The sequence below is a fragment of the Myotis yumanensis genome, unplaced genomic scaffold, assembly GCF_028538775.1.
Source record: "Myotis yumanensis isolate MYYU_CA2020_CCGP unplaced genomic scaffold, mMyoYum1.0.hap1 SCAF_20, whole genome shotgun sequence".
Taxonomy (NCBI): domain Eukaryota; kingdom Metazoa; phylum Chordata; class Mammalia; order Chiroptera; family Vespertilionidae; genus Myotis; species Myotis yumanensis.
In genome coordinates, this window is record NW_027223771.1 from 10,198,823 (window position 1) to 10,210,159 (window position 11,337).

The 11,337-nt window shown below is 53.2% G+C and overlaps 1 protein-coding gene across 3 annotated transcripts; it reads right to left on the reverse strand.

Moving 5' to 3' along the window:
* Positions 1-753: 753 nt before the first annotated feature.
* On the reverse strand, positions 754-11,032 carry HYKK (hydroxylysine kinase). 3 transcript variants are annotated; one of them, XM_070400330.1, is made up of 5 exons: positions 10,953-11,032; positions 5,686-6,050; positions 3,638-3,777; positions 2,889-3,072; positions 754-1,609 (listed from the first exon to the last, which is right to left on the reverse strand). In XM_070400330.1, exons 2-5 carry the CDS (start codon positions 6,029-6,031, stop codon positions 1,149-1,151), a joined length of 1,131 nt encoding a protein of 376 aa, XP_070256431.1. In that variant the 5' UTR covers positions 6,032-6,050; positions 10,953-11,032; the 3' UTR covers positions 754-1,148. The 3 variants fall into 3 exon arrangements, with proteins under 3 accessions (XP_070256431.1, XP_070256430.1, XP_070256432.1); XM_070400329.1 differs by lacking the exon at positions 10,953-11,032 and having other exon boundaries at positions 5,686-6,120; XM_070400331.1 differs by lacking the exons at positions 754-1,609; positions 10,953-11,032 and adding an exon at positions 1,700-2,628 and having other exon boundaries at positions 5,686-6,120.
* Between the last annotated feature and the right edge of the window lie 305 nt (positions 11,033-11,337).

Below are 11,337 nucleotides of genomic sequence, written 5' to 3' on the forward strand. Positions count from 1 at the left end.
CGCGGAAGTCCTCCAGGGGCGGGGCCAAGGAAAAGAAGTCCTTCTGGGGCGGGGCGAGGATGCGGAAGTCCTCCAGGGGCGTGGCTAAGGGGACGGAAGTCCTTCAGGGGCGGTGCCGAAGGTGCAAAAGGCCTCCAGGGGCGGGGCCAAGGACAAGAAAGACCCTCGGGGGCGGGGCCAACAACGCGGAAGTCCTCCAGCGCAGGGGCTGCTTGCTACCTTGTGGGAGCAGGGAGATGGGGTGCGGCGGCCCTGCGGGTCCTCAGCTGAGGAGGGGGCTACACAGGGTGCGGGGGCGCCCGAAAACCCCCGCGAAGGAGAACGTGGGGTCAACGGCTACTGCTCTGCACCTTCCCGCTGCGCCCGCTTCCCCTTCAGCACCGCCGGCTCGGACAGCACCCGCGGGACCCCCAAACCTCGCTCCCTGCTTCTCCGCCTCCCCTCTGCCTTCCACCTTGTGGGTCCCGACGGGCTGGACTCCCCGCACCGACCATCACACTCAACCACCATTTCTGTACCGAAACTCCGCTTCCAAATGTGTTCACCATCCATCTCTCCTTTCTGGGTTCCATCCCCATGCGAACTATTTACTATTCATGTTTTAAGGTTTTTTGTTTTGTTTTGTTTTGTTTGGGGGCGGGGGGAGGCTAGAAGGCTGACCAGGTCTGTAAGAGACCATGAGACACTATCTGATTCGAAATATCATTCTGTGTTTCATGGACAGGGCACGCGAGACAGACAGGAAAACATGAGTGCTCATGCCGTGTTTCTTAGTTTAAAATTATCATCATGAGATTGAAGACCTCGGTGGCTTCACACGCACGGATCCGTCCCATCGATTGACTTTAAAAAAAAAAAAATTTCTTCATTGATTTCAGAGAGGAAGGGAGAGGGAGAGAGATAGAAACAATAACGATGAGAGAGAATCATTGATCGCTGCCTCCTGCACGCCCCCCACTGGGAATCGAGCCCACAACCCAAGCATGTGCCCTTGACCGGAATCGAACCCAGGACCCTTCAGTCCCCAGGCCAATGCTCTATCCACTGAGCCAAACCAGCCACTTTCAACTGCGCAGGAAAATCCCTCGTCAGCTGAGATTGGGTCCCACTGGGCTAACCACCCAGGTTTGTGTGAACGTTTACGCACGTCACGCGGGGACCCCGGACCCGTAGGACCGGGCCGTGTCGAACCAGAGGTCTTCGACAGCTCTCCGGCCCATGGCGAACATCTGCTGCAGGTGCTTCCACCCCGTCTTCGCCGTGATCATGAGGTACTCGGCGTTCTCCGGGTGTAGCCGGCAGGAGTGCGCAGCCATGACGAGCGACTGGCAGAAACGGCCGCACACCAGCAGGAACAGGGCACCCCGCTCCGCAGGCGTCAGCGGGATGACGCTCTCAAACCCCGCGAGGACGTGGCCACCGACCGCCATCGGGTCCCGGCTCTCTATCATCATGTACATGATGACGATGGCCACCTCAAACACGTAGTAGCCACAGCTCATGTCTTCAAAGTCCAAGATCCCAGACACGCGGAAGACGGCGTCCCCGCAGGCGGGCTCGCTGGACTCGACGAGAATGTTGTGGTCGTTGAGGTCGCCGTGATTGACACCTGCGAGGAGAGAAAAGCCAGCCGTGCGACAGCCGTCGTTCAGTACCCAGGTCACTCTCTCTCCATCTCTCCGTCTCAGGCACGGCCATTCCGGTCATTGGATGAGCAGTCAGAGATTTAAGAAAAAAAAAAAGCCAAACCCTGCCCTGGCTGGTGTAGCTCAGTGGTTAGAGTGTCAGCCCCCATACCAAAGGGTCATGGGTTCGATTCCCAGTCATGGGCATGTAGCTGGGTTTCAGATTTGCTCCCCACCCCGTGGGGGCGAGTGCAGGAGGCAACCGGTTGACGTGTGTCTCTCACATGCCTGTCTGTCTGTCTGTCTTTCTCTCTTTCCGCCTGCCTCCTTCCCTTCCATTCTCTCTGAAAAGCAATGGAAAAAAATATCCTCGGGTGAGGGTTAAAAAATAATAAATAAATAAGCCAAACCAAACTCTATTTTTCTTTCTTTTTTTTTTTTTAATATATATATTTTTTTTATTGATTTTTTTTACAGAGAGGAATGGAGAGAGATAGAGAGTTAGAAACATCGATGAGAGAGAAACATCGATCAGCTGCCTCCTGCACATCTCCCACTGGGGATGTGCCCGCAACCCAGGTACATGCCCTTGACCGGAATCGAACCCGGGACCCTTCAGTCCGCAGGCCGACGCTCTATCCACTGAGCCAAGCCGGTTTTGGCCAAACTCTATTTTTCTTAAAGCAAAATAACTTCCTCTGAAAAGGACAGAAGCAGTTCATTTTGGTGTGTTTTTGCTTCTCATCAGTACAAGCCAACAGATGGAGAATGTCGTTGCTGCAAACAGTTAATTTTCACAAACCGGAAGAGTAAAGGGAAACAGAGAACGGCTCCAGCCAGGAATGTTAAAGATATACGTGCCTTCAGATTATAAGCAGCAAAGGGTCCCAGGATGGGCCAGTTGTGTTCTTTATTTTAACCTCAGATTTCCAAAAAAATTTGTTCTGATGACAATTCGGTAAAGCTACGTTGTAACGCCACACTTTTCCTGATGATTTAAAATCTGACCATTTAAAATGTATTTTTATTGATTTCAGAGAGGAAGGGAGAGGGAGAGAGAGAGAGAGAACACCAATGATGAGAATCATGGATTGTCTGCCTCCTGCACACCCCCCACTGGGGATCGAGCCCACAACCCGGGCCTGTGCCCCGACCGGGAATCGAACCGTGGCCTCCTGGTTCCTAGGTCGGCGCTCAACCCCTGAGCCACGCCGGCCGGCCGGGCTGAAATTTGACAACTTAAATATCAAGACGAATACTCACACTCCCGGAAATGCCTCAGCTTGGCCGTGACTTCCTCCCTGAAGAGCCGAATGACCTCTCCCACGATCTCCCGGTTCCGATCCGGGCCCAAGGCGCTCAGGTATTTCTCCAGAAGAGGGACGTTTCTCAGGTTCCAGATGAAGTCCTCCCGGCGAAGACATCTCAACTTCGGGTGATGGAACTCCTGAACCGAAAGCAAGAAACGCCCAGACTCTTGGCGGCCAGAGCAACTGCGAGGGAGGGGTCTGTGATAGGAGGCCGCACCCCGCCCGGGCCAGGCCTGGGGACAGGGCTGGCGGCTCTCGTGGGCGCTGACTCGCCCAGGTACACACAGCTACGAATGGTGACCCTTCATGTTGCTCAGGCTCACGGTCCTCAGAGCAAGCACATTCCCGTCTCGCTTCCTCCTCCTACTTGTGTGAAGACGGGTGTGATTCCCTGTGAAAGTGTGCATCTGGCCCTGGCCGGTGTGGCTCAGTGGATAGAGCGCCGGCCTGAGGACTGAAGGGTCCCGGGTTCGATTCCGGTCAAGGGCATGGACCTTGGTTGCGGGCACATCCCCAGTGCGGGGCGTGCAGGAGGCAGCTGATCGATGTTTCTCTCTCATCAATGTTTCTAACTCTCTATCCCTCTCCCTTCCTCTGTGTAAAAAATCAATAAAATATATTTTTTAAAAAATATTTTAAAATAATATAAAATCACACCCAAATAAAAAATGCTCACACGCGAAACAAAACCCCAAGTCTTACCTCCAGCGTCTTATCCAGCGTGGCAGCCAGCCTCCCGATCTCATACAGCAGCCGGGGGCCGACGGGGACCTCCGCGACGGGCCGCCCTGGGAGGTACGCCAGCAGCCTCACCACGTGGCTCTTGGTTTGGGAACCACTGTCTGGACGGAAGGAAGGATACGTCCTGTCAAGTCGTCTCAGAAAAATCAGAGGCGATTCCGCCTTTGTGATTATTATTGCCAATAAGACAGAACTCACAGAACAAGAGAGAGAAAAAGTGCTAACCTAAATCAATCAGCAGGGTTCTCTGAGGCAGGGCTGAGAGGAGGAAGCAAGAAGGTAGAACAGCCCGGCCAATGTGGCTCAGTGGTTGAGGTCGATGTGTAAACCAGGAGGTCAGGGTTCGATTCCTGCTCAGGGCACAGGCCCGGGTTGCGGGCTCGATCCCCAGTGGGGGGCGTGCAGGAGGCAGCTGGTCCGTGATTCTCTCTCATCATTGATGTTTCTCTCTCTCCCTCTCCCTTCCTGTCTGAAATCAATGAAAAAATATATATATAAAAAAAGGAGAACAGATGAACCTCAGAACATGGGAATCAGCCATTTACATCCCAACAAAAGGACAGCCCCAACTCTGCCGGCCCCCGCCCCGTAAATGAACGCCGGAAACACCTTCTCGTAGGGCTACAACTAAGGAAGGTGTGACATGAAGAAATGACTGTTCTGCCCTAACCGGTGTGGCTCAGTGGATAGAGCGTCGGCCTGCAGACTGAAGGGTCCCGGGTTGGATTCCGGTCAAGGGCATGTACCTTGGTTGCAGGCACATCCTCAGTGGGGGGTGAGCAGGTGGCAGCTGATGGATGTTTCTCTCTCATCGATGTTTCTAACTCTCTATCCCTCTCTCTTCCTCTCTGCAAAAAAATCAATAACAATATATTTTTAAAAAGAAAAGAAAAGACTGTTCTGGAATCACAGGTTCTGCCGGAGCCAACCGAGGAACAGGCTGTTAGCCACCCAGGACGAGCACTGACCCTCAGGGACCCTAAAGGCTCACGGGTTTGAAGCAAAGCACAGTGAGACGGAATGGGAGCACACTTAGGAGAGAAACAGGCAACATTTCCAACCGAAAAAAATTCCTGGGGCCCGGCCGGCGTGGCTCAGTGGTTGAGCGTTGACCTGTGAACCAGGAGGTCACGGTTCGATTCCCAGTCAGGGCACAGGCCTGGGTTGCAGGCTCCATCTCCAATAGGGGGCATGCAGGAGGCAGCCGATCCATGATTCTCTCTCAACATGGATGTTTCTGTCTCTCTCTCTCTCCCTCTCCCTTCCTCTCTGAAATCAATAAAAATATATTTAAAAATAAATTCCTGGGAACTGATTTCCAGCTGCCGCTTGCAGACCTCGATCAGGCACACCCGAAGCATGTAGGCATCAAGGGGTGAAAGGCCCCGATTCTCACTGACGAGGACGTGGGGGACATGACCGTGCTGGGACCGGAAGTTCCTGATTCTGGCTCTGCCTTCCTTTCTGTGACACCACAGCACCAACACACACAGCTGGTCTGAGGAATCAAAGTATTTTTTTTTTAAATATATTTCTTTATTGATTTCAGAGAGGAAGGGAGAGGAGAGAGAGATAGAAACATCAACGATGAGAGAGAATCATGGACCGGCTGCCTCCTGCATGCCCCACACTGGGGACCGAGCCCACAACCCGGGCATGTGCCCTTGGCCGGAATCGAACATCCACTGAGCCAAACCGGCCAGGGCAAAGTATTTTTTTTTTAAATGTTTTTATTGACTTTCAGAGACAGAGGAAGGGAGAGGGAGAGAGAGAGAAACTTCGATGAGAGAGCATCACGGATCGGCTGCCTCCTGCACGCCCCACACTGGGGATGGAGCCCACAACCCGGGCCTGTGCCCTGACCGGGAATCGAACCCTGACCTCCTGGTTCCTAGGTCGACGCTCAACCCCTGAGCCACGCCGGCCAGCTGGGCTGATGAGCCTGTTGTTGATATTTCTACTTGGAACCAAAACCCACTCCTGGTGACCGGCCCATCGGGGCCTCTTACCCACGGACACGAGCGAGGTGACGCCGCCGTCCCAGGTGCGACACACAGAGGCCGTAGGGAACCCCGCCTCGTGCAGGAACATGGCGACGTGGCTCTGCACCTCGATCAGGTCGGGGTTCTTGCTGGACTCGGTGTTGCTGATTTTGAGGACGTACTCCGTCGGGCCGCCCGCAGCGTCTCCGGGCCTTGAGACGCGCACGCGGAAGTTCTGGTCGTCGTAGCTCGGGAGCGGCTGGATCTCGGACACCCGGAAGCCGAACTCGGACTCCACCACGGCACAGGCCTGCGCCTCGCTGAACGCGGGTTTGGCGAGAGCCTGCGACCGGTGGTCATCTCCACTTGACATTATGTCGGGGGGACACAGTCTAGATAGGGGAGTTAGAAATGTAACCGGCATATTTACTTATTTATTTTACTACGTGTATGTATATTGATTTCAGAGAGAGAGGGAGAAGGAAAGAGAAACATCCATAATGAGAGAGAATCATGGATCAGCTGCCCCCTGCACGCCCCCCACTGGGGATGGAACCCACAACCCGGGCCTGTGCCCTGACCGGGAATCGAACCCTGACCTCCTGGCTCATAGGTCGACGCTCAACCACTGAGCCACGCCGGCCGGGCTGAACATATTTATTAAAATGATTTTCCTTGCCCTAGCCGGTTTGGCTCAGTGGATAGAGCGTCGGCCTGCGGACTGAAGGGTCCCAGGTTCGATTCCGGTCAAGGGCATGTACCTGGGTTGTGGGCACATCCCCAGTGGGGGGTGTGCAGGAGGCAGCTGATCGATGTTTCTCTCTCATCGATGTTTCTAACTCTCTATTCCTCTCCCTTCCTCTCTGTAAAATATCAATAAAATATATATTTTTTTAAAAAATGATTTTCCTTAAGACAGGCCAATGTTTCTCAGCACTGATTCTGTACTTCTGATGATTTGTTTTTGCTCAGAAAGGTAAAAAATGAAACCAGTGAGGTACAGAAGTAGACGTTTTGCAGGTGAATAAATATCCTCGTGCCATAAATTATTATTTTTTAATATATTTTTATTGATTCCAGAGAGGAAGGGAGAGAGAGAGAGAGAGAAACATCCACAATGAGAATCATGGATCCTCTGCCTCCTGCACGCCCCACACTGGGGATCAAGCCCGCAACCCAGGCCTGTGCCCTGACCCAGAATCGAACCGTGACCTCCTGGTTCATAGGTCGATGCTCAGCCACGGAGCCACACTGACCAGGTCCATGAATTATTTTAAACCCACTTCCCATACTGAAGGGATGTTTCCAGGGATAGAACGCAGACCAGGAAAGCACCTTGGCATCAGCTGGTCCAACTCCTCCCCTGACCCACCCCCATCAACTTCACTTACAGGGAAATTTAGGTCCAGAGAGGTCATGGGCTTTGCCAGAAAGTACAGACCAACCTAGAGCAAGAACTCAGCTCCTGAGATCCCTAATCCATGACGATGTCCTTTGGACTATGTTACCATTCATTTGAGTTAAAATATAATTTCAAGCCCGGTGGTGTGGCTCAGTGGTTGAGCTTTGACCTATGAACCAGAAGGTCACAGTTCCATTCCCAGTCAGGGCACAGGCCTGGGTTGCGGGCTCCATCCCCAGTCGGGGGTGTGCAGGAGGCAGTCGATCCATGATTCTCTCTCATCATGGATGCTTGTATTTCTTTCTCCCACTTCCTTCCTCTCTGAAATCAATAAAAAAAAATATTTTTAAAAAGAAAAGTATAAACCTCACTGCCACTCCCCTCCATAGCCACCTTCGCTGACCCTCTTATCCAAAGTGATTTCTCTGGCTCCAAACTTGCATACCCCTGGGCCCCTGGCCTGTCCCCACCAGCGGTTACAGCCATCGAATTCTTTTTTTTAAAATATATTTTTATTGATTTCAGAGAGGAAGGGAGAGGGAGAGAGAGAGAAACATCCATGATGAGAGAGAATCACGGATCGGCTGCCTCCTGCACGTCCCCCACTGGGGATTGAGCCCGAAACCCAGGCATGTGCCCTTGGCCAGAATCGAACCTGGGACCCTTCAGTCTGCAGGCCGACGCTCTATCCACTGAGCCACACTGGCCGGGGCAGCCGTCGCATTCCTGCCAACCGCTCCTCACGTTGACTCTCTGACCAGGCCATTTGCTTTCAGGAGCAAATTAAGTCGATCCCATCTTGTGTCAAAGCCTGAATGGGGTTTCAAAACCATTCTTGCGCCTGAAACTTCTGGGAACCAAATCTGGGCTTAAGACTTGACACGGGATTTTAACATTATTCCTTCTGGGGGTTTATACACTGGTGTAAGCCAACATTCAGAATGTCGTGTGTAACACGTTACCAAGTCCAGGGTTTTACTTTTAACTCTTTAACCAAAGAGGTAAAGCTTTAACTAAAGCTTTAAAGTTTTAAGGGACAAAAAATTCTTTTAAGTGTTAAGGGTGTCAGGAGAATTCTGAATGTGTCATGAATGATGAATCCCTAGAGTTGGAAAGAACCTTAGAGGCAATTGGTGAAGGCCAATCTCCCTCCCTCTACAAAATCCTATATAATAAAAGCCTAATATGCTAAGTGTCCAGTCTACCAGTCAGCCATTCAACCAATCAAAGCGTAATATGCTAATGATATGCTAAGGCTGCTCAACCACTCGCTATGACGTACACTGACCACCAGGGGGCAGACAGTCGATCAGTTGACCAGTCGCTATGACATGCATTGACCACCAGGGGGCAGATGCTTCTTCTGGTAAGTTAGCTTGCTGCTGGGGTCCGGCTGATTGGGACTGAGTGAGATGGGCTGGACATGCCCTGGATCCCTCCCACGGTCCCTCCCCAGCTGGCCAACCTCCTGTGTCCCTCCCCGGCTCCGATCGTGCACGGGTGGGGTCCCTTGGCCTGGCCTGCGCCCTCTCCCAATCCGGGACCCCTAGGGGGATGTCTGAGAGCCCGTTTCAGCCTGATCCCACAGGCCAGGCCGAGGGACCCCACTGGTGCACAAATTCGTACACCGGGCCTCTAGTGTTCCTATAACATCCTTGAATGGGGCTTGTGAAGCTTCCGCTCGAACAGTCCTGTTTTCTAAATGAGTGTAAAGCAATGCTGGCCGCTCTAGCCATCAAAAGACAACCTGGTGCCCGGTTCAGTGGCTCACACAGGACCCATCTACCAGGAGGTCAGGGTTCAATTCCCCATCGGGGCACATTCTGGGTTTTCAGGCTCGATCCCCAGTAGGGGGCATGCAGGAGCCGGCCAATCGTTGATTCTTCTCATCATTGATGTTACTATTTCTCTCTCCTTCTCCCTTCCTCTATGAAATCAATAAAAACATACTTAAAAAAAAAAAAAGAGCCCTAACCGGTGTGGCTCAGTGGATAGAGCGTCGGCCTGCGGACTGAAAGGTCCCAGGTTCGATTCCGGTCAAGGGCATGTACCTTGGTTGCAGGCATATCCCCAGTAGGGAGTGTGCAGGAGGCAGCTGATCAATGTTTCTCTCTCATCGATGTTTCTAACTCTCTATCCCTCTCCCTTCCTCTCTGTAAAAAAAATCAATAAAAAATAAAAAATAAAAACAAATAAAAAATAAAGAGAGAAACTTAAAAAAAAAAGAATTATTAGAGCATTCAAAATAAAGACAGACTAGTGTAATAAAAGTTGTCACGCTGGTTAAGTGTATTTTATCACAATGGAAAAAAATGGCCCTGGCTGGTTTGGCTCAGTGGATAGAGCCAATGGACTGAAGGGTCCTGGGTTCGATTCTGGTCAAGGGCATATGTCTGAGTTGCAGGCTCGATCCCCAGTGGGGGGTGTGCAGGAGGCAGCCCATCCATGATCCTCTCTCATCATTGATGTTTCTCTCTCTCTTCCCCCGCCTCTCCCTTCCTCTCTGAAATAAATAAAAATAGATTTTAAAAAATGGAGCAAAAAAAGTTGTTACATTGCGAGAAATAAAACATAATTTAGTCCCTGCTTTGCTACCTCGTCTCTTCGGGGAGTTGGACTCGATCACCCCTTGTAGCTCTACGACTCATTCTATGCTTCTAAAGTTCTTCCTTTTTTAACTTAAATTTGCATTTTTTTAAAAAAAATGTATTTTATTGATTTTTCACAGAGGAAAGGAGAGGGATAGAGAGTTAGAAACATCGATCAGCTGCTTCCTGCACGCCCTCCTACTGGGGATGTGCCCGCAACTAAGGTACATGCCTTTGACCGGAATCGAACCCGGGACCCTTCAGTCCGCAGGCCGACATTCTATCCACTGAGCCAAACCGGCCAGGGCAAATTTGCATTTTTTTTTTTCTCTGTATAGAAGGACCCCAAACTATGGAACTTACCGCCCAGATCAAGCCAGTTCCGGAAAGTAAATAAATACAAAGACAGGTGTTTAACCAAACGACTCCTGAGTGTGTGCAGGAGGCGGAGAAGGGACTCGGAATCCCACAGGCAGCTGGTCTGCGCCCCCCCGCCAACAGGGTCTTACCCAGCCCCCCGAGAAAGTGCCAGCGCCAGGCCTCCTGCCAGAATCTCACCACCTTTGCCCTGCACCCAGGGGGCCGGCCCTTGCACTCCACACTCTGTGCAGGGGACGCCGGACTCACCCTTCCCTCCCCTTCGCTCCCCACGGGTCACAAAGTCCAGGAAGCTCTACCCTGGCACCTGCCATTCCTCCCAGGCTGCACCCCAGCACCTGGCCCCGGTGGAACCCGGGAAAGAAGGGGCTGCCTCCTCGCCAGGGGCTCCGGCCAGGCGGGGCTCAGGGGTCGAAGGTCCACCTAGGAACCAGGAGGTCAGGGTTCGATTCCCGCTCAGGGCTCATGCCCGGGTTGCAGGCTCGATCCCCAGTGCGGGGCGTGCAGGAGGCGGCCGATCCACGATTCTCTCTCATCGTGGATGTTTCTGTCTCTCTCTCCCTCTCCCTTCCCGTCTGACATCCATAAAAATATATTTAAAAATATAAATAAATTAAATAAAAAAACTCAGAGGCTCCCCGGCCTTGACCCCAAAGGGGGTCGGGGCACAGAAAGGCAGGGCAAGTCGAGTCTGGTTTTCAAGGACAGCGATGCACTCACTGCTGGGCGCTCCGAGGGGCTCCCGCTGGGCAGGGTGGGGCGTCGGGGGCGGGGGGCGCAGCGGGTTGCAGGGGGCACCCGGGTCCAGCGGACCGCACCCCCGTGGGGTGTCCGAGGCACCGACCCCCCCCAGCCCGCGGGGAGCCTCTCTGCGCTCGGGGCGGCCCCCCTACCCCGGCCGCTCCCCCGCCCGCCCGCCCGCTCACCGTGCACGACCCGCGGTCCGAGGCGGCGTCCGCTGCCCAGCAGCCCGCGCTGAGGACGGAGGGTCGCGCTGCGAGGTCTCGCGTGGTCAGGTCTCGCGCGGCGTGGCAGCGACTGACCTGCAGCATCTCGGCCCGCCCCCGCTGCGAGCCCGCGACTCCTGACTTCTGATTGGCTCCTTGAGAGAACCCCGCCGCCAATCAGCGCAGACGAAGGGAGGCGAGGCCCCGCCCCGCGCTATCTAGACTATTCAGGATGAGATTAGGCTTCTGATTAGCTCTCTGCAATCTGACCCGCCTCCTCTCGGTGCTCACGTCAGTCAAAATCTGGACGCCTCTTCGCGTAACGGGGCTTCTTGTTTCTGATTGGCTCGTCGGTATCCTGCCC

Coding starts and splice junctions, on each gene's coding strand:
- HYKK (XM_070400329.1), bottom strand. CDS start 6,082: ATGCCGGTTACATTTCTAACTCCCCTATCTAGACTGTGTCCCCCCGAC. Junction 3,778..5,685: donor CACCTCGCTCGTGTCCGTGG/GTAAGAGGCCCC, acceptor CCTTCCGTCCAG/ACAGTGGTTCCCAAACCAAG. Junction 3,073..3,637: donor CGCTGGATAAGACGCTGGAG/GTAAGACTTGGG, acceptor CTTTCGGTTCAG/GAGTTCCATCACCCGAAGTT.